General features: G+C 38.9%; 1 protein-coding gene across 4 annotated transcripts in view; it reads right to left on the minus strand.

Moving 5' to 3' along the window:
- Positions 1-22,296, minus strand: part of bub1b (BUB1 mitotic checkpoint serine/threonine kinase B) — a 60,966-nt gene that overhangs the window by 26,371 nt on the left and 12,299 nt on the right. For all 4 annotated transcript variants that reach the window (XR_010002054.1, XM_008116853.3, XM_016995933.2 and 1 more), the window contains exons 9-22: positions 21,277-21,503; positions 20,467-20,579; positions 18,023-18,174; positions 17,756-17,808; positions 17,223-17,304; positions 16,796-16,895; positions 13,563-13,837; positions 12,386-12,537; positions 11,342-11,476; positions 9,466-9,578; positions 8,569-8,730; positions 7,291-7,433; positions 5,105-5,276; positions 4,344-4,450 (exon numbers count right to left, since the gene is read on the minus strand). Coding sequence is in view for 3 of the 4 variants with exons in the window: in XM_008116853.3 (XP_008115060.2) it covers positions 4,344-4,450; positions 5,105-5,276; positions 7,291-7,433; positions 8,569-8,730; positions 9,466-9,578; positions 11,342-11,476; positions 12,386-12,537; positions 13,563-13,837; positions 16,796-16,895; positions 17,223-17,304; positions 17,756-17,808; positions 18,023-18,174; positions 20,467-20,579; positions 21,277-21,503 (1,986 nt within the window). In the remaining variant the exon portion in view is untranslated. The remainder of the gene's footprint in view (positions 1-4,343; positions 4,451-5,104; positions 5,277-7,290; positions 7,434-8,568; positions 8,731-9,465; positions 9,579-11,341; positions 11,477-12,385; positions 12,538-13,562; positions 13,838-16,795; positions 16,896-17,222; positions 17,305-17,755; positions 17,809-18,022; positions 18,175-20,466; positions 20,580-21,276; positions 21,504-22,296) is intronic.

The following is a 22,296-nucleotide window of genomic DNA, read 5'->3' on the forward strand; positions in this document are numbered from 1 at the left end:
AGACGCGATTCTCTATTTCTTCTTGCCTGGGGGGTGAATCCCTGACAGATGGCACAGGATTGCACTATGTGCCCTTCTCCTAGGCATAGAAGGCACATTGTGTGCCCATCAGTATCTGGTAATTTTCCTCTGCAAGAGGTACATCTTTTAAAGGCAGTAGTTGATGTCATTAGTCAAAATTTACTCTTTAAAGTGGAGAGCAGAGAAAGGATTCTCTTAACTGTCAAACGGAAAAAAGGGAACTGGGCGGCAGCCCCTCAGACTGGCTATATATAGGTCATGGGGTAGAGTGGGTGGGGCTTCCGCTGGGAGAGCTCTAGAAGATTCCGTGAACTGTCAGCATAGGCTGAGGGATACCATATGTGCGTATTTCACAGTTGACCACGATGGAGGAACACACGATTCCCACTGTGCTTTATTTTTAATTCTCCTGATGCAAAATTGTTTTTGAGTGAGAAAAGGTATCACATATATTTGGGATTTTACATCAAGTACTGCAAAAATTTTGCATTTGCTTAAGGAAATACAAGCATATTACTAACAATTTTTACTCTGGTTATTTGTATTCCAGAACGTATAAGCAACACACATGAGAAACAGGTGAGGACTAAAAGCCATAAAGTTTAATTTACACCTTAATGCAATATAGATGATAGTTAAACTAAGAGCTTTCATTTCTAGTTTCAAGAGCTGACTGTACTGTATATGAATTACCTCCTTTTAAAATGGAAAATAGTTTGTGTACTTCATCTAACACACTAACTTTTATTACACAATAATGCCACAAATAGGTTAAGACTGAGGTATTACTCATTGTCAGCTTGTTCAGCATGCAGCATTTCTATGTAAAGAAACTGCTCCAACTCCATGACAAGAGTATAAAGTTTATATGAGTAACACCGGAAATCTTAAAGGACAACCTTGTCTTACAATTTGGGAAATGAGGTTACAGAAAATTCCAGCTGTAGTTTGGTTACCAGCCTATGGCCTGAGGAGGTGCTGGCTCCCTCCTCCATAGTTAGCATAGAAATACAGAATACTAGCCTCAACTATCCCCCCCCCCCCCACCTTAAAGGCCAATACAGCCCTAGGTGAACAAGGTAGATGTTTCCCTTCATCTACAGTCAATCATGGAAATCAAGCAGACTGGTGAAGAAAGGTCTATTCTTTCTTCATCAGCCCATTCACTTGCCCTTATAATATTCTTTGTCATCTTTAGCTACCAGGAAAAATGAAAAATACAGAGGTAATGTTAACGTACAGGAGAAACTGCTATATAGAAAATCTATTTTGTAATTTTAACAGGTTTGTGTGTCTTTTCTTTTGTGAACCCCGAAGCATTCAACCCATCTTTTGTGAACCCAAAGCATTCGACCCATCAAGGAAACTTCATAATGAAATGGAGAGGAATGAAACAAGTGGAAATAGCATTATAATTTTAATCTGCGTTAAGCAAATATGTTTAATACTTTGATTTCTGCAAGCCAGATTCAGCTAGGCAGAAATAATGTCAATGAAAACATCTTAATAAAATATGTCTGTCCAGCTGGAAATCTTCCACCTGTGTAATTTATCCATCTGCTTAAAAGCAGGAACAAGGAGTTCCTGCGCACGCAATTGTTTTGGCAAAGGTATCCTTTTTGCAGTATTCTGAACATTCTAGTCACCATAAGCATACTTGCTCCTTGCAAACTCATCACACCCACACCATGAGTCATCTCCATGAAATATAACTGCTAATGCAAACTAATATATTTTAAGCCCTTCTGTGATACCAAATAGCTATTAAAACCCCAACTTCATCCAAGAGCTTTCGTCGGCATAGATACACATATACTCAATTCCCTTTTTTTGGGTGGGGGGGGGGGGATAAGTTCTCCTAAATCTGAAGTTTCTGTGCTGGGATTGGCATAACTTGTTCAAATATAAGTTGTCAGAACAGCTGACAAGAAAAGAGGTCAATATGCATCAAATAAATGTCTAAACACCATTTTGACTCCACTACTACAGTTGAAAAAACAGCTGTCTGTAACTCTTTTTATTTATCCTTACTAATACCCTCAGAGGTGCAGCGGGTTAAACCGCTGAGCTGCTGAACTTGCTGACCAAAAGGTCAGCAGTTCAAAGTCAGGGAGTGGGGAGAGATCGCACTGTTAGCCCCAGCTTCTGCCAACCTAGACGTTTTAAAACATGCAAATGTGAGTAGATCAATAGGTATCACTCCAATGAGAAGGTAACAGCGCTCCATGCAGTCATGCGGACCACATGACCTTGGAGGTGTCTATGGACAACGCCACCTCTTCGGCTTAGAAATGGAGATGAGTACCAACCCCCAGAGTTAGGCACGACTAGCCTTAATGTCGGGGAAAACCTTTACCTTACCTAACACCCTTGCCTTATAAGTTTGTCAGAGAAGGGCAAACATACCCAGTTGGTTAGGCAGGATAGAAAAAATTGTTGGAAAAGGGAGGAGGGGCTTAACGGCTCAAATGAACAAGAATCATGGATCTGCAATTCTGGTTAAATGTGGGGGTAAAATCCAATTGTAGTGGATTGACCCTTCTTGCCATCCCAAGAATAAGAGACTACAAAGTGGACTATCATTTACAGAGTTTCAAGCAAAATATGAGAAGTTTGGTATACTGCTGATTTGAAACAATTCAGGAAAATAGTTCAATGTGATATAAGTATGAGCAGAAAAAAGTATATTAAACTCAAGCTTCACGTGGGTAGCCTGAATCCAGTCGTATGCTGATTGGTTTTTAGAAACCGATTGGCTTGGGCTTTGAATGGTGTGCATGGACTTGGGTCACAGGCACATCAACTCTCAGGCTTCCCTTCCAACCTGCACTCCATCTTATAGGCCAGACATCCTCAAACTCCACCCCTCCAGCTGATAGGGACTTCAACTTCCAGAAGCCAGTTTGTTCAATGATCAGGAATTTGGGGAGTTGGAAGCCCAAACAGCTGGAGTTTGAAGATGTCTGTTATAGACAGTCAAGAATATTACCTGAACCTCTAAAACATTTTTGGGTAAGCACCAGTGGTGTCATGGCTTATAAGCAGTGGTTCTCTCCAGGTGTTTTGACCTACAACTCCCAGAAATCGCAGCCAGTGTACCAGCAGTTAGGATTTCTGGGAGTTAAAGGCCAAAACATCTGGGGACCCACATGTTGAGAACCACTGACTTACAGTGTCTCCAACATCTTAGTTGGAGAAATTTCAATCCATCAGGCCAAAGTATTCATTCATTTCATTTCTTGAACGTATCTGTTCATTGATTTGATAGCCCATGGAAATACATTGTGCAGCAAAATAACAAAACAAAGCATTAAAATATGCTGAAATGTAGTTATACAATCACACTAGTATTCATTCCCTTTAAAAAAAAAACCCTTCACCATCACTTCTTACCGCTTTGAAACTCAGAATAAGAAGGCAGGAACTATAAATACGTTCCTGACACCAATGCTTCCTCCCACTTGCCAATCCATTTGTCCCAGATGTCTTTAAAAACTGGACTGTCAAATTTAGAGGGATATGTTTTGAGATAAGATATGAAGAGGAGGTGAAAAAAAGATAATGCTATTGGTAAATAAGGCAAGATATTAGGTTTTTTGTCATTTCTTCCAAAAATAAGTTAGGTAAAAGGGCTGTTCTACAGTGTTGAGAGGAAATACCTAGGTAAGAAAAGAATTTATATTAGGCATGGTTTCTGTTATTTTGATGTCTTTCAAGATCGAGGAAAAATTTGTTGTCAATCATGTCCCTTGTAACAAATGCATACACTAAAGAAAATCAAATGTTGAAATGTTCATACCAGTATCACAAAAATGCATCTACAATTATAGGTTAAAACCAACCCTTACTTAATGTGTATAAGGCCTACTTTTAATATTTATACCACTATTATGAAATAAAGATATCATATCTGTAGATATGAATGTGAAGAATACAGCAAGTAGGTACAGCATTATTCACTTGTAACAACAACAACAACAACAACAACAACAACAACAACTTTATTCTTGTATCTGGCCACCATCTCCCGGAAGGGACTCGGGGCAGTTGATTTCAAGGTAAAACACAATTAAAAACATGTAACAAATAAACAATATAATTAAAACCATTAAAACCAGAAAAGTAAATACATAATAAAAATACATCAATTGACATCAACAACCAGTAGCCGGAAAAAGTGGGCATGTTCAGATTTGAGAGGTCAGGGCAAGAGTTTGTGCTAAACGCAGACTCTAGGGCTGGGGCTGGGAGTAAAGTGCTGGAAAAAAAACCCCAAAAGAATAAATTGGTCTGGGCAAACCCTAATAATGTATAATACTCACTGGGATAAGTCTCTGTCAGTTTTCCAGTAGCCTTCTTCCTGGTGCACTTGCAAACTTTCCCCAAACAAGATCATATGGACTGTGTTTGCAATACCAAGTATGTCAATCTGAAAAGACAACAACATTCATCAGTCTTCACGCTGTCAGCTTCTGAGATCTGACAGGGCTTATCACCACAATCACACTATATTGTATATTTTTTCAATTTTAAAAAATGCAGTTCACTCCAAAAATACTACAACCATCTGATACTTCTGTGGCATCTTCTAGGCAGTGATGTAAAAACTGGGTTGTTGTGTGTTTTCCAGGCAGTATGGCCATGTTCCTCACAATCTCTGAGGATGCCTGCCATAGATGTGGACGAAATGTCAGGAGAGAATACTTCTGGAACATGGCCATACTGCCTGGAAAACACACAACAACCCTGTGATTGCGGCCATGATCGACAACACGATGTAAAAACTGGTCAAGAAATACTTTTAGAAATAAACATTAAGCATAGAGATCCAAGCAAAGACGTTAGACATTTTGAACTAAAATATTCAAAATTGTATGCTTCTGATTTCTTTCAGGTAACAGAGAACACAAACTAAGGCGAAGGGGTGTCCCTACACAACACAAAGGACTGCTTAATTTGCATCAGCAGCTTCACAAATCCAAACCCCATGTTTTCCTGCAGAAATGGTTAGCACAATAGATTTGACATGAAAGTAGGCAGTCTAAGGTCCTCCTAAAGTATATTTCCTATGACATGTATTCACCTGGTAAGGAAGAGATTTTTCATCAAGCATCCGTTTCCCATACTGGGCCTGAGCTATTGGAAAATGTGTTAATGAGCTGATTCCTGGTTGCAGCTTCAAGTCTAGGCTGTGTGAAAAATCCACTAATTTCAGAGCACTGGTAGCCTTTTCCATGACAAACGGATTGCAGATTCTGAGGAAAGATTTGCAAACACACAATTTTGATTATTGCTATATTTCCATATAATTGGATGTAGCTATGTTACTGTCTCCCTCTACTGCTTGCCTTAAGAATTGATAAAAAATGCAGCCTTTTTAAAAAAACATCATTGGGGAGATGAACACCCCTACCTGCAGCCTCCCAAACATAAACGTAATATATTTGTTGGGCTCGAATATGTCACAGGAATCATTACAAATTTTGCACCAGAAAGAGATGACTTAGGGCAGAGGCATGGAGGGTTACATGACAGAACAATTATTTATGCATCATTGTGAATTTTCTTGTCAATGGCACTTAGCGTATTTTTCTAACAACTCTAAATTATAACTACAAAGTATTGTAGATTTGAAAGGGCTGAAAATGTGTGCTCTTAAGTTTTTAAACACTGTTCTCAGGTTTAATTCCCAGCCTTTTTTAGAGTTGAAAAGACTTATGATCTTTACATTTACAATACATTGTCAGTCCACCAGAGCCAGAAAATTAGCTCACTATATATAGGTCAATACAATTTTATTTTAGGCTCTTCAATACAAAAGCCTTTGACAATGAGATCCCATGAACTAGCTTTGCGGTCTCTTGCTCTGAATTGTCAGCTTTAATTGGACTGCATCTTCAAAAATGGTTAAGTGTGATTTTTCTTAGAAGCAGTTCTGAATTTATACATAAATGGGAGGAGGCTTAAGACAGGCTGCAGAGGAAAGTGTTCAAAGTGTTCACAGCTTTCGGGGGTGTTAGACTACATCTGCTTTGATTCTCAGCCAGAAGACATGGACAGCCCAGGAAGAAATAAAAAGTAAAGCTTGAATTTATTATCCAATACTTGCTACATTCTGTTTATTCCAAAACTAAAAGAGAATTAGCTATGAAGAAATATTTTAAAGAATATCTTTGAAGAGATACCCCTGTCAGTCTTCTGCTATATTCTATTACTTTAACTATACCATATTTTCTAAAAAGTTGGTACTCAGGACAGCTTCTAAGAATATGATCTGTACCAACTCAAGACAGTATTCATGGAAAATGTAAACCCAAGGGCAAAAGGTTTTAGGCAGGCTCACTCCCTCCTATCTTTCCGCAGAAGAGTTAAGACCTGGTTGTGAGACCAGGCCTTCGAACAATAACAGCAGCATTAATTATTACTGTGTTGGAACTCAATGACAGATCCAGTTTTTTAGACTCTGAACATGCCAATCTGCATATTTATAAGTGTATTTTTATGAAAGTCTAATGTAATTAATTTTAATTGAATTGCAATGTATTGTATTATTTTTATATATGTGCTTTTATTGTAAGCCACCCTGAGTCCCCTCTTGGGTGAAAAGGGCGGGATACAAATGCTGTAATAAATAAATAAATAAACAAACTAGTTATGGACCTGGTTACCGTCTCATTCATTTATTTTGTGTTTTCATACTGTTTCGTTCATTCGGAATGCACGAAACGGTACACTCCCCTCCAGAACGGAAATATCAGCAAAATAGAAAAAAGTGGAAACGGTAGCCATTTGGTCATCTGATTTTCGGCATTCCAAGCACCTCTTACTCAGCACTTGTAGGCCCTGGTAGCTCCTACAGTTGGGTGCTGGGCACTCAGATATAGGCCTTGGCTGGCATGGCCTAGTACAGGCCCTGGCAGGGCCTACAGCTGAGCACCGAGTGCTTGACGTTTGTAGGCCCAGATGGCAGGCCCTGGCTTGCAGGGCCTACAGCCGAGTGCTTGACACTTGTAGGCCCGGCCGGCAGGCCCTGCCAGGGCCTATAGCCGAGTGCGGGGCGCCAGGCACTCTCGGATGTAGGCCCTGGCACTTTGCCACCAATGGGGCGAAAGTCTTCATTTCCTTTTGGACCTTGGATGGAAAAACTCATTTGGATAGGCACCTGTTTTCAGAAGCAGCGGATGGAAACAGGGCCATACGAATTGGACAAATAGAAACTGATAGCGATTCCATACAAATACACAAGACTACCGGAAATTAACACCTAACCTGTCTCCTAAGAACAAAGATTCTGGATGCAGATTTCCATGAATAATTTCCACTGTATGCAATTTCTCAACCACCTCTAAGAGATTGTCAGCAATCAGCATGACTACTTCATGTGGAATAACTTCACAGCGCTGGATCATATCCTGAAAAAAACGAAGGGTAGCATAAGCAACAGTACTGCTTTACCACTTAGTACAACTATTCATACCAAGGGCTATCTGGAATTTAAACAAATATAAACAACTTGATAGATTCTTCTAATAAATGTAGATTATGTCATGCATGAAGTGCACTCTAGTGATCAGATCTTACTCTGAGCTAGATAACTGATTAAAACATGAATTAAACCCTTGTATTTTTTATCATTTATATGACTAGTGAACAATTTTGTGGGCCGAAAAATACTTGCTTTATTTTACATAAGTTTCTACACAGCTTTTGAAACGTTAAGATATTTCTAGAATTAATAGCTTACTAAAAGCAGTCTTGTTCTCTATGGTTCTGTTTTTCTAATGTAATGGATATTTCAGGTTACATTAAAAATGATCTAGTGAAATATTTTCTTTGGAGAAAGTGGAGCATTAAAAAAGTCTAAAGGACTATACAAAGATTTCAATGTAGTGCACTATATCCTAAAGAATTAGGTAGTAACACTATCTGTGTGTAAACTATAGGTTATAAATTTAATCTGTTATATAAATGTTAGTTACAAGTTAAAATAATTATCTATATACATGTTAAATCTGTATTATAATGTCTTAACTAGTACAGGAACATTGCCATCAGAATGCTAAATACTTTTGCTCTTTTTTGTTGCTTCATACAAGAAATCACATTTTTTTCATTCTCAGTGTTTGTTTTTTTTTCTATTTTACAACCAAAAAACACTAAGAGGCACATGGTCTGAAGAAATGGTAAGTTAGAGAGAGACCAAAGTGAGTATTGACAAATTAGGGCAAGTGCACAGATCCAACTCCTACTGGTTTTCTCTCCGTATAAATTGAAGTTTAGTGCATGAAGAAGGAGTCAACTAGCTAGGGGAAGAGTGTATTACCACTGCCATTTATTTCATGTTAAATATAGAAGTATACAAAGTCCTGCAGTTACACGTTGGGGAAAACAGCTTAAATAGTTTCTAGCTATGCCTATGCACTGTCCATATTTTTTCACATAATGGCATAAATACTTTATGCTCATATAGTGTAGGTAAGTGGAACGAAAATGCTTTCCAATATGCATCTCATTTGTACCTTCAATTTTAAGATTGCTCACACTAACCTGGACCGTAGTGCAGTTTCTCTCTCTTTGTAGAGTCACACATCCATTGTGGTATAAGTAACAAGTGCAGTTGACACTAAAGTTCTGATCAAATCCAGCACCTAAGCGTTCACGTAATTGCAGCAAGATGTAGAAGTCCCATGGCACCGGCTCAAAGTGCACCTGCAAAAGAGGAGGGAAGAAATGCAGACTTATAGGTATGACTTTGCCATTGTCCAAATCTAAAATGTTAATTTACACTGATATGATTTTTTCATCCAATGCTGGATAGCAGTTTTTCTGTAGAAACATTTATCATGAGCTGACATGGAACACCTTAATACATCAGTTCAAAGGCTATTCCTAGACTGGCAGACTATCAAGATAGCATTGGCATTCACACAGTACTCTTTATTTATTGCTCCAAAAAGCTTTGAGAATGTTTGGGTCTATCAAAACATTACAGATGAGATGTAGGTATGCCGCAACATCTTAGAGGGAAGTTTCACATGGATTGGATGAGAAATAATGTTCTTCTTGAATAAGAAGATACAAAATAAGAGAGGAGGAACAATTGGAGAGTGCTTATAAAGGAAGTCTTGAGCTTTCCACTACAGAGCATACTTGAAGTGCAGCTATCTATCATCAAGGCTGCCTGTACATAGGTTCAATAGCCTTGTAATAATATGCTTTCTGCTTTTAGTATTCTAATATTTCAAAATTTCAGTATTTTAATATTACATACTTTTCATTTTTATTTGGAAATTACTTTGTGATCTTTATAAATTATTACTGTTCAGATCAACAGCAAAAAGGCGGTCATGAAATTACAAATGGAACATTTCAAAGACAACAAAATGAAGACTTTGTGGGAAAAAATAAACTAAAGGGTGGACCATAAAGACAACACTGATATACCTTGATTAAAAATGCTGCTGAGACCTGATGGGCAAAATTGGTTTGCAAGGCAGAAAACATCTTGTCATTCTCACTGTTCAAATATTCCCGAGTGATACAGTAAATGTCATTCCCTATTGAAACAAGATTAAATTGAAAAAGATTACTATATAGCCAAAATAGTCTCCATAAATAGTTATACTTTAGTTATAATCTTAAGATTTTACTAACTCATAGGCTTCAATACAGACACAGAACGGAGTTTATATATCATTTACAAAATTCAAGTTATTGGACTACATCCAATTTTGCATGAGTGGGTAAGCTGAACATCATTTTCTTTTTCTCTGCACCCCTCAATATCAGTCCTAGTAGTTACACCCAAGGCAGATTTGATCAAGTATGGAGCATTTCTTCCATTATGGATGCAGTTCTGGAGAGCAGGAATACAATTCTGCGTTCTAAAATTAAAATGTTAAACCTCATGTGTTCCCCACTTGAAGTCTGATTCTATGAAGGACTTGGCAGTATTTCTTTATAGAGTAACTAACGGAGATAAAGGTGCTTTTAAAATTTGGCTGGACCAATTGCTGGCATCCAGGGTCTATCATGATTATAATATTCCTCTACTCCATTTATTTATTTATTTATTTATTTGAAACATTTATATTCCGCCCTTCTCACCCCAAGGGAACTCAGGGCGGAGCACAACATATATATGGCAAGCATTCCATTCTGGGACATAAAGTAATTATAAACATACACAAACATTAAAAACATTAAACATTAAAATCAGTTATATCTACTTTAAAATCAGCTGTTTAAACCAACTCTGGACACCATGCTGGCTCCAGTCAGTGGAGTAGGTTTCCTATTATTGCCTCATTGCATTGCACCAAAGGCTTGGTCCCACAGCCAGGTCTTTACCATTTTTCTAAAGAACAGGAGGGAGGGAGCTGATCTAATCTCTCCAGTGAGAGAGTCTCATAGCCGGGGGGCAATCACTGAGAAGGCTCTGTCTCTCGTCCCCACCAATTTCACCTGTGATGGTGGCAGGACCGAGAGCAGGGCCTCTCCAGAAGATCTTAATCTCTGCCGTGTTTCATACAGGGAGATGTGTTCAGACACCTTTAGTAATTTTAGACACTAGCAGCAATGTTGCAAAAAGTACTCGTTCAAAGGAAAGAGAAGCTTACTTGTCCAAACATATCTCCCGCTGTGACACATCTCGCAGTTTAAGATCTTCGGGGGATGCCCTGCTCTCGATCCCACCACCCTTGCAGGCTCGTCTGGTGGGAATGAGAGACAGGACCTTTTCAGTGACGGCCCCCCGTCTATGGAACACCCTCCTTAATGAGATCAGGCAGGCTCCCTCTCTTGTCCTTTCGTAAAAAACTGAAAACTTGGTTATGGGACCAGGCTTTTGAGAGATAAATGCAGCACTAATAATTATGAACTTACGACAAAGAACTGACAGACTTGGACTATGACTTGGAATGCGCCTTTGAATGTTTTAATATGGATGTTTTAACCTAATTAATTTAATGTATTATTATTACTGTTATATTGTAATTTTTTATATATACTTTGTCTATATCTGGTTGTAAGCTGCCCTGAGTCCCCCTTTGGGGGTGAGAAGGGTGGGATAGAAATGCTGTAATAAAATAAGTGTTCAACACTCAGGGAGTAACAGATATATTCAGACAAACAGTCACGCTTGCTTACTAACTACCATCCTATCCTCCATATAGCAGCCATAACAAGCTTAAGCATGACAGCCTGAAAAAAATGTGCCTCAACAGAAGTCTTCATATCTAGAAGAAACATCAATACAAATCAACCCACAAACATGTTTCAATAGATCTTAGTAGAACTGAAGACTGCTAATCACACTTACCTAAATGAACTTCTTTTTCCAATTCTATCCAAGGCATTGGCTGTGCCTCTAATATAAAGTCAGGGCATTTTGTCAATGTCTCCAAGAGAGGTTGCAACAGCAATTTGCGCTGTTCAGAACAAACTGGAGAGTAATCTGGAAAAAAAGTAAGACATCTGCCAGATCATGCTTTTAGGAACAATGTTTTCTGTCCCAGACTACTACCACAGTTCAATTTAATAATTAAAAATATTTATTCCAGAATTTGTCAGATATGTGTTACCAAAGAATATCTTCCTGACTTAATATTTAAGATCATTGGTCTATTAGCTTCTCTTTTTGCATCAATAGCTTCTTGATGCCATTTGTGATGCTATATACTCCATCTAGTGCAACAACTTTTGAGATAACCCAAGCTTCTATTCACAGAGCCAAGAGTTATAAAGAAAATCCTTAATGTGTTTTACATTGGGTTGCCTCTATACCAAGTTCGAAAATTTCAATTCACTCAAAACACAGCAGCCAGACTAGATACAGGAAAAATCTAGGAGTGAGCATATCATCCCTATACTAAAGTCACTTCACTGGCTGCCAATTCGTTTCTGGGCAAAATACAAAGCATTGGTTTTGACCTTTGAAGTCCTACATAGTTTGGGACTAGGTTACCTACAGGATCATCTTCTCCCATACAATCTGTCCCAGATACTTGGGTCCTTTGGGGGACGGCTACTTCAACCAGCCAGAACCCGAATGTCAACCATCACCCAGAGAACCTTTTCATTGGTTGCCCCTCAAGACTATAGAATGATTTGCCAGAAGAGCTTCAACAGTTAAATCAGCTGTCAGGATTCAAGACACTAGTCTTCTAACATGCCTTCCCAGTTAGTTTGAACTTGTGAACTTTGATCTGCATTTAACTGGTAGATGTTAACTTGTATTTTAACTATGTGAATCTTGTGGTATGTGTTTTAATAGTGTTTATCTCTTGTTTTAATGATGTTGTACCCCACCTCGAGCCTCAAAAAGAGGCGGGAATTATTATTATTATATTAATTGAATACTCACTAGAACCATTTTCAGCATCACTGGCAATGTCATCACTGGAAATATGAGTCAACTCCAGTGTCTCTGGGATTTTTTGAAATTTAATGGAAATTTGTGATGAGGAAGTTGAAGATGAAGATCTTGTATCTTCTTGACTTGCCTCCATAATTGGACTATAGATAATTACAGAAGACAAATTAGGTTTGCATCTGACAGACTGCACAGGCATCTATCAACCTTGCATAGACAATATCAGATTCTTTTAGTGAGCATAATTTTTGTTATTGTTTCTGTTACTGTTTCTACAAGAAAAACAAACTATGTCTATTTAAACAAGCTATCTCTCCATATTTGCTATTTCGACTACAATCTCTGGGAATCTCTAGGTCCTCCAGTGCAACTCTATCATCATCTTTCTCCAGGCATGCTAGCAGACCTAGAGATTTCTAGAGAAAACATCTCTCCAGGAATTCCTGGGTCCTCTGAAGCAATGCTGTGGTCAGATTAAAAGAAAAAAAGAAGCAATATCTGTATCTGCAGCTTTGCACTTTAATGAGGGTCCTGTGTTTCTAATCCAGAGGTGCCAAACTCATTTTCCTTGAGAGCCACATCATCCTTGTGGTTATCTTTAACAGGCCATCGAATCGATGAATGGAGAATATGTGGATACAGAGGGCCAACTATAATTTTTTTACATAGTGGTTGGTAATCTTTAGTTCCCCCTCCCCCCAATTTGAGTCCTCAAATGTTACTGAACAATAACTCTTTTGATTATCTGGCATGTGGACTAAAGATAATGGAAGTTGCAACTCAACAGCACTTGTGGCTGTTAGACTGACAATGAGAAACCCAGGTCATGCAACAAGCTTCATAGGAGAATTTAGATATGAACGTGAATCTCCTCTGATCTTGTTTCACTTTCTAATCACTGTATGGCACTGGATTTAAAAAAACTCTAGATATCAGCAGGACAGATTTTCACCCTGCTTAATTTGAATAAGTAGAAAGATTGGTCTAAAATAACATGGAAGCATTCAAACATGTGTCAGGACACTTTGGCAGTTTCATGTCCTGGATCCAAACAGTAATGTCCAATAGGTAGAGCAGATTAAAGAAACTGTGGAAACAGTGAACTATCAGATATGCTCTACCCTAGAGAAGAACTCAGGAAGAGTGCTTGAACTCTGATCTTGGTTACCTCAGTTTTTTCACAAAGAGGGCTTCAGCATAAGGGTTGTCATTCTCAACCATTTTCTGCATAAGCAATGTAGTCTTGGATTCCTGACATTCACCCTTTGTTTTGTCACCAAGCTGACTTCTCTGTTCTATGATCCCATGGAAAGGGGTTGATGCCAAGTGAGCAGCCCTAATAAAATCACAGGTATCGTCAGGATTTGGGCAGAGGGTTTTATTCTTGTATGAACCTGTGAGTATTGCATCTTCAACCAAGCGTTCAGCTTCAGGAGGCTCATGCTAGACAGCGGGAGAGGGAGAGGGGGAGAGAGATCAACACAACCAACACTGATGTGTGTTTCTGCATTACAGTTTTTTTTTTTTTACAAAATTCAACCTGCTTAGAATTCTATTTAGAATATATTTGTTTTCATTTTTTTTAATCTTAGGGTCATTAGTTTAACCAGAAATGTCAAGCTTAAAGACAGAAAACACAAGTTATGGTTATATTTACCACAGTGAATAGTTGTATACTCACAGCAGAGTTTGTTTTTTATAACATTATCTTGAAGGACAAAACTGGATTTTCTTGTTCAGAATAAAATTGGAGTGAGAACTCCAAATTCCCATATTACTTTATTTATTTTCAGACTCCTTTCTTCCAGGTGCCAGACAAGAGGAGTCAGAAGTGTAATGTACCAAATCAACCAGCCAATTTAAAAATGACGAGACTATATTTATTGGGTCTAACTTAACATCCAGTGAGCAGAATGCCATTTAGACTATGGAACTTTCTCCCTCAACTCCAACCCCACAAAGCAGCCCCATCATTATGTTACCCCACTTACTATATTTAAGATTTGTCTTCTAATTTCATTCATTTTTATCAATCTTCAAATCCCACAAGTAACTTTACATTCTGTTTCTTTTTTTATATAAATTCATAGAATCATAGAATAGTAGAGTTGGAAGACACCCCATGGGCCAAGAAGCAGGAAATCGCATTCAAAGCACCCCCGACAGATGGCCATCCAGCCTCTGTTTAAAAGCCTCCAAAGAAGGAGCCTCCATCATAGTCCGGGGGAGAGAATTCCACTGCCGAACAGCTCTCACCATCAGGAAGTTCTTCCTGATGGTCAGGTGGAATCTCCTTTCCTGTAGTTTGAAGCCATTGTTCTGCGTCCTAGTCTGCAGGGCAGCAGAAAACAAGCTTGCTCCCGCCTCCCTATGACTTCCCCTCACATATTTGTACATGGCTATCATGTCTCCTCTTAGCCTTCTCTTCTGCAGGCTAAACATACCCAGTTCTTTAAGCCTCTCCTCATAGGGCTTGTTCTCCAGACCTTTGAAATTACAAAAAGTTCTGTCATTTTCTTATCGTTTTTGTCTGCTTTGTGCCAAATATATCAAACAATTAAACTATCAATGGCTTGAAAATACAAAACAAAACAAAATCTCAGTAGGCATCAAGGACTCACTGTACACATATCTTAACACATTTGGAAGAATATTGGTGAAACACAGTATGATCTATTCCAGGGGTCCCCAAACTTTTTAAACAGGGGGCCAGTTCACGGTCCCTCAGACCATTGGGAGGCCAGTCTATAGTTTTTTTTAAAAAACTGTGAACAAATTCCTATGCACACTGCACATATCTTATTTTGAAGTTAAAAAAAACAGGAACAAATACAGCCTCAATATTAATAATATTAATCATCATCATCATCATCATCGTCATCATCATATAAATAATAAAGAGGGTTGGAAGATACCCCTTGGGCCATTTAGTCCAACCCCCTTCTGCCTTTGTGCACCAAAAGCACTAGTAATGCTCCCTTGACAGATGGCCACCCAGCCTCAATGTTAATAATAATAATACAAATAAAAATAAGGAAGAGGGTTGGAAGAGACCCCTTGGGCAATGTAGTCCAACCAGCTTCTGCCTTTGTGCAGCAATAGCACAAGCAAAACACCCCCTTAATAATTAAATAATTGTTAAAATACCTTTATAAACACAAAGCAAAGCGGGCGAAGGAGGAGGCTGGGAAAGGCACCGGGTGAAGGAGGAGGCGGGGAAAGGCACTGGGCGAGGGAGGAGGCTGGGAAAGGCACCGGGTGAAGGAGGAGGCGGGGTAAGGCACTGGGCGAGGGAGGAGGCTGGGAAAGGCACTGGGTGAAGGAGGAGGCGGGGTAAGGCACTGGGTGAAGAAGGAGGCTGGGAAAGGCACCGGGCGAGAGAGGAGGCTGGGAAAGGCACTGGGCGAGGGAGGAGGCTGGGATAGGCACTGGGTGAAGGAGGAGGCGGGGAAAGGCACCGGGCGAGAGAGGAGGCAGGGAAAGGCACTGGGCGAGGGAGGAGGCTGGGAAAGGCACCGGGTGAAGGAGGAGGTGGGGAAGGGCACCGGGTGAGGGAGGAGGCTGGGAAAGGCACCGGGTGAAGGAGGAGGCTGGGAAAGGCACCGGGTGAAGGAGAAGGCTGGGAAAGGCACCGGGCGAGAGAGGAGGCTGGGATAGGCACCAGGCGAGAGAGGAGGCTGGGAAAGGCACCGGGCGAGGGGGGAGGCTGGGAAAGGCACCTGGCGAGGGGGGAGGCTGGGAAAGGCACAGGGGAAGAGAGAAGGCTGGGAAAGACACCGGGTGAGAGAGGAGGTGGGGAAGGGCACCAGGGGAGAGAGGAGGCGAGAGAGGAGGCAGGGAAAGGCTCAAGGCTCGTGCAGCAGAGGGAGGAAAGGCAGGAAAGGAAAGGCTCCAAGGCAGCGAGAAGGAGTTCAAAGGCTAGTGGAGGAAAGGCTCTAAAGCCAAAGCTCAAAGGCTTGTGCAGCGAGAGGGAGAAAGAAGAAAAGGCTCCAAGGCTTATGCAGGGAGGGAGAAAGCAGGAAAGGCAGCAGCGGCATGCACCTTCCTTGGAGGGTGGGGGCCGGATAAATGCCTTCGAGGGGCTGCATGTGGCCTGCGGGCCGTAGTTTGGGGACCCCTGACCTATTCTGATAAAAAGAAAAACTTGGGGGATACATTGAGATAAAACTGAAATTACAAGGACCGAATTAGATAATTGGTGGATTGGTGGGATAACCTGTTGTATATGAAATATACTGGAAGAGATTAAAATACAAAATTTTTAATGTGGGATGGAGGAAATAAGATCAATCTAGATAAAAAGGAAAAACGGAGAGATACTGAAATGGAAAATAAAAAAATAAAAATATAACAATTGAAGAATAAAATATACTTTTAAAAAACACACTTGGAAGAACTTACAGAATTTTCAGGAGGTATATTTTCCTTTGCAACACTACTTTCTGAAGGTTTACGAAGAGTAAGAGAACATCTGGCACGAACCAAAGGACCAGCAGAAAGACTAAATGAAAAAATAGCATATATGCTGTTAGATTTATGACAAAACACATTTATTCCATTCAAACATTTCACAGCTTGCACCTATGTCTCTTATTGAAGACAAAGGCAAATCTCCTGCAGAAATACTATTCAACCAGTATTTTCATAAAGTAATGATAGTATAAGAGTGGGGAAACAATTAGGAACATATGAAACAAAGCTGTAAGAAATGAACTTCCAAGCATTAGCCCTCGATCATGAAATTGATCTAAATATAAAATATTCTCTTCAGTGAGATGTTTTAAAATAAAACTGGGAATATACACTGCTATACTCTCTATGTACTTACCTGGCTCCCTCATTTTCTAAAACAGACTCATCAAAAATAGAGAAAGGTATCAAAGCATTCACTACAGGAGGGATATCACAATCTAGAAGAGAAAACAAAGGAATTTTATTGTCTAGGAAAAAACTGAAAGACGGTATTTTATACTGCATATATTAAAAAGATGAGATTTGAAAAGGCTGCTTCAGAATCTCGTTCTCATATCCATTGACCATTCTGTACAGATGCTTGTAAAAGGAGCAGTGTCCAACAATGAGGTTATATTATTAGAGCATACATGAAAGCAAATAAGGGATATAGCATGGTGGTGACCTTTTCAGTGACAGATGGCTACTGGCTTCTTCCAGTGCAGGACAACAATATGGTGCAATGGTTTACTTGCCAAAACACAATAAATGTTTGCTTTTATTATGCTTAAATCTGACTTGGGTGAGAGTATTAAGAGTGTATGTTGGATGCCACCAGTAAAGCTAACATCATTCAGCTCAACTTCTCATCAGAGACAAAAAAAAATGCAACCTACAAACGTAACTCACCACTTGAGGAGCTTGACTTCTTGCATTGAACATTTTCATCCTGTTCCAGATTGCTATTTTAAAAAAGTACAAGGATTATGTCTGTGTTTTCAAACACAACATTTGCTAAAGTGGAGTGAAAAAATTAACCATTAATACAACACATCTCTCTGTCTCTGAAAAAAATTCTCAACAAATCCATTTTTCTCCCAAATAGCCTAGTCTGTGTCAAAAAGAAGTGAATTGTTTTAAAAAGTATATTTTCCTTAAATCTAGTTCTCACACTACCTTTTCAAGAAAAAACATTCTGAAGGGACTACTCCAACAAATACATTGGACTCCATCAGAGCACATTGATCTTCTCCTATAGGAGGCTTCAGGTTCTCTGCCAAGATAGAAGAAACAGCTTCAGGTTCCTGCTCCTCTGCATGTTGTGAACACTGAAAAAAAAAAGATCAATTGGTCAGTAACCATCTCCAAATCCAGTCCAACAGGCATCACAATATGTTGATTTTTAATGTGAAGTTCATTCTAGGGAAATGTCAATTATTGGGTGAATTCCCAGTGCAGTAAAAGTGACACAAGATTGTTAATGGTAGGAGACCTGTGGCTTTTCCTAGATCATTCCACTGCAAAACACAGAAATGAATGACAGTAAAATCAGAGAAAGATGTGTTTTGATGCCCAAATGAAATAATGTTTCTAAATGTAAAAAGAGAATATAAACAGTATCAATTACTTGCTGTTAGTTCAACTTCCAACCATCAAAAAAAAACCTTTTAGGAGGTGGTTATTGCTTTCTCCACATCTACAATAAACCTTCACAGCAAGTAACTGATACAACATTCTCGGAACCAGAAGAAACCAACCAGTAACAGGCTTAATTATCACACTTAATTATTAATTATCACACTTAATTATCAAGATGGCAAAAATTCAATATATCAATGGATGGACTGGTCAAAAATCTGCCTAGAGGAAATCTCGGCCAAAATCTGCATCGCCCATTTAAAATGTCCCATATGAATGCATACATTTAACACCTTTGGTCTATCAGATATTTATTCTCTCTACTTTAACATATAAGAAGGTCTCAAATAGTAAGTGGGCCAATGGTATGAAACAGAATTCAGTTTAGAAACCAAAGTAAGGATCAAGACAAAGGTGCATTTCCTGAATATAAAAAAAAATTGCTCTCAGAGAAGGTCCCCAGTGAAGATATACTTCTAGATGAGTGGACTTCAACTAAAGAAAACACTAAGACACCACAATTTTAAAAGAAGATTGCTAGAGAGTTAAATTGGAACTAACGTCTATGCTTTAAGAACTGCATATAGGTTTCTCCATTCATTGGAAAAACTTGCTTGAAGTTTGGGAAAGAAATCAGAGGTGGTTTCCTTAGCTTTGACCAACGGTGAGTGCCAAAGCTTGTCTTTTCAAGGTGTTCTGTCTGAGACCTAAATTGAAACCTGCTTCTAGAAACTCCAACTACTCTGGAACAAGAAGCCTAAGTTACACCAGCACCAGTGGCCTGGGGGGCTGGTGAGTTCTCCAAGTTGTTTTGTTATTTCTATACATACTGAGTCCTACAGTGGCAAGAGGAAAGAGTATTAGTAGCCCACGAAATTCAAGTCCATTTCAAATGCCAGGTACACAAAGTTATTCTGGGAGTAGACAGACCCTGAGAGAGATGAGACAGCTTTGGAATGAACCATGGACATTTGTGCTACCTCCGAAAACCATGGCTTGCAATGCTTATGTGCAATCGCAATCACTAGTATTACACATCCTCTGTAGGCAGGTCTTTCTCAGCATCCTGACAAACAGTAGAATCAGATAAAAGGCATAATGGGTACTAGGAACTGCCAGAGTGTTCATTATTCATGTTAGAAATTTGGGAAAGTATATCTTTATTTGTAAGTTGGAAATAGGTCTACCTACAACTGCCAGAACATTATCTGCAGTTGCTTGAATTACGACAGACCTAAACTGAATTTTATGGCAGTCTTACTAAGGAAGGCAGTAGTCATACTGAGTTTGCCCATGACCTGGTGGGCTGATATGCTTTGTTTTAAATTATTATAAGCCATCTTTAATTCTCAGCGTGGAGAAGGCTGGAATATATACCGTAAATTAAATAAAACAAAGCAAAACTTTCCCCAACACTACAGAGGAAAAGAGAACCTCCTTGCTTTCTGGTGAAGCATTTTATTGATGAAGCTGATGATATTACATTTATTACCTGCCTGCTCAAGATGGGATACAACATTGTTAAAACAAGAGATAAAACACTATTAAAATCCATACAACAAGATTAACAGAGTTGTTAACTCGGGTGAGCATATTTAGCTACCACAGCTTGTCCATCTCTTTGCTACAAATTTTCTGAGTATTTTTTTATTCAGGGGAGACAAAGGAGTTTCCAAATCATAATCCTCTATGACCAGTGACTTTTTACCAAGCTCTATTGCCACCAAAGTCAATAGTTGCTGACTTCCTTTCCTTGGAGAGAACACTGAACTTCCAAGGCTTTCTGTCACCAATGTGAATGGCAGATTTGATGACAGAGTCCCTGGGGATACAGATTCGCATGAATAAAAGGAACACAGAGGACACTTCCAAAATAGCCGCAGTATATTTCAGCTCTTGAACATATCAGAGATAATTCTTGTACTTTTTTCTCTTCTCCACTATAATTATAATTAATAATTATAACCAAAGTGAGATATTACCTGTGCATCTGATTTTTCCTTGTGTTTTTCTCGCTGCTCTCTCACCACCTTCTCAATTTCCTCAATCTCCCTTTGTAATTCAGTTTTTTTCCGTGCTATGGCCTGCAGTTCTTCTATAGGAAAAGGAAGGTAACATATGTTCTTCATAGCAGGAGCACATCTAAAATCAAATCCAATTCTATCCCATTTCTTTGGTAAGAAGGAAAAAACATGGTATAAACAAAGTCTAAAAAAATTACTGCTTCATTCCACTCTGGAACAGAACTGAAGCAACTGAAAGTGTATGATTATTCTTCCACATGCATTGCAATTGCATTGAATACAAATTTATACAGGACCTTCAAAGAAATTCTGGATTAGTGGGCAAGGATACACACATACACATACACACACCCCACTGCATGTTTTTTTTTCAATTATTGAGTATGTTCACTTTCTATCTCTGATCATTGTTCAAGATAAAACCACCCCATAGTAAACCATTCCACTTATTTAGAAGAATTAGACTAACAAAAGTCAACAAAAGTTGCTTTATGCTTCATCTAGCTTTTTATTTTATTTTTTAAAGCCCTTACTGAGAGAGAATTCTTTGAAGGTATGCCATTTTATGATGAAAGCATGGAATCTGCTTGACTTCCAGCATAATCCAGAAGTGCTTTGAATAGATTTCTTTTTAAACCCACATGAAACTGACTATGGCAACTTTTGTAAGATATGAATACATTCTTGCCTAAAACATTTCTAATGCTGACTGACATTAAGCAGTACTGGAGGATTTTACTATTTATGCATACATGTCTTAACAGATACCTTCTCTTCTCTTCTTTGCTTTCTTTCTGTAGATTTCGGCTCTGATCTCCTCTAAGGAGAATTCTTCCACTCCAGCATACACCTTCTCTTTACAATACATTGGCTGTTCTTTCTTTTCCTGACCATCTTGCTGGTGGTTTTGCACACGATGTAGCGGATCATCTTCTTTCTTTGGCTTTCTAACACTTAAGACACAGTTCATGCTAGGCTCTATTTTACAAGGGGTCCTGAAGGAAAAAAACCATATGTACATGTGAAGATGGAACCAAATATATGATTTAATTATTAGGAAAAATCACCTACCCATAATAAAAAGGCACACCATTTTAAAATATACATATGCAGCAAAAAAGTAAATAATGTTGGGAAATAATTGGGGAACAAAGATGCAGAATAAGTTTGCTACTTCCAACAAATCACTGCCAGGATTCAGTAGCTAGGGTAGCTAAATGTAACTTTGTTGTGGTTACTGTCAGGTTTGCTTCTCAAAATGCCCAGTTCATTGTAAGGAAGTGCCTCAATCCTGGAGTGGACCAAGGAAACAGAAGGAACTTGGACCCAAGGCTATCTCTATTCTACCACTGAAACTCCTTTTTGTGGGCCTTTTGCCAACAAAAATACTGGGAATGAAGTATTTGACATTCATAAACTCTTTGCAAGCATATCAAGGGCCTTTACAGAAAGATACACTTCAGCAAAACCGAACCTTTGCATGTGATTCAAGACATCAGTCCTGTTTTTCATCCCCATTGCCATGAAATGCAGCTTCAGAATGCAGTTTAACTGCATTTAACTACATTATATGATAGTATACACTCATATAATCCAATTCAATGTAGTTAATTCTAAAACTTCATTACATGGCAGTGTAGATGGGCACTGCCTGCTTTATATTGGCATTACAGCTTCAGATTCTGTGTTTGATCTGGTCCAGATTTTGTTTTTGGAAACTTTCAATTAATAGCATTTTCTATTCTAAATTGGAATTACTTCTTAAACAAACTTGCTACAAAATTAGAG

This window comes from Anolis carolinensis, chromosome 1 (assembly GCF_035594765.1).
Source record: "Anolis carolinensis isolate JA03-04 chromosome 1, rAnoCar3.1.pri, whole genome shotgun sequence".
Classification (NCBI taxonomy): domain Eukaryota; kingdom Metazoa; phylum Chordata; class Lepidosauria; order Squamata; family Dactyloidae; genus Anolis; species Anolis carolinensis.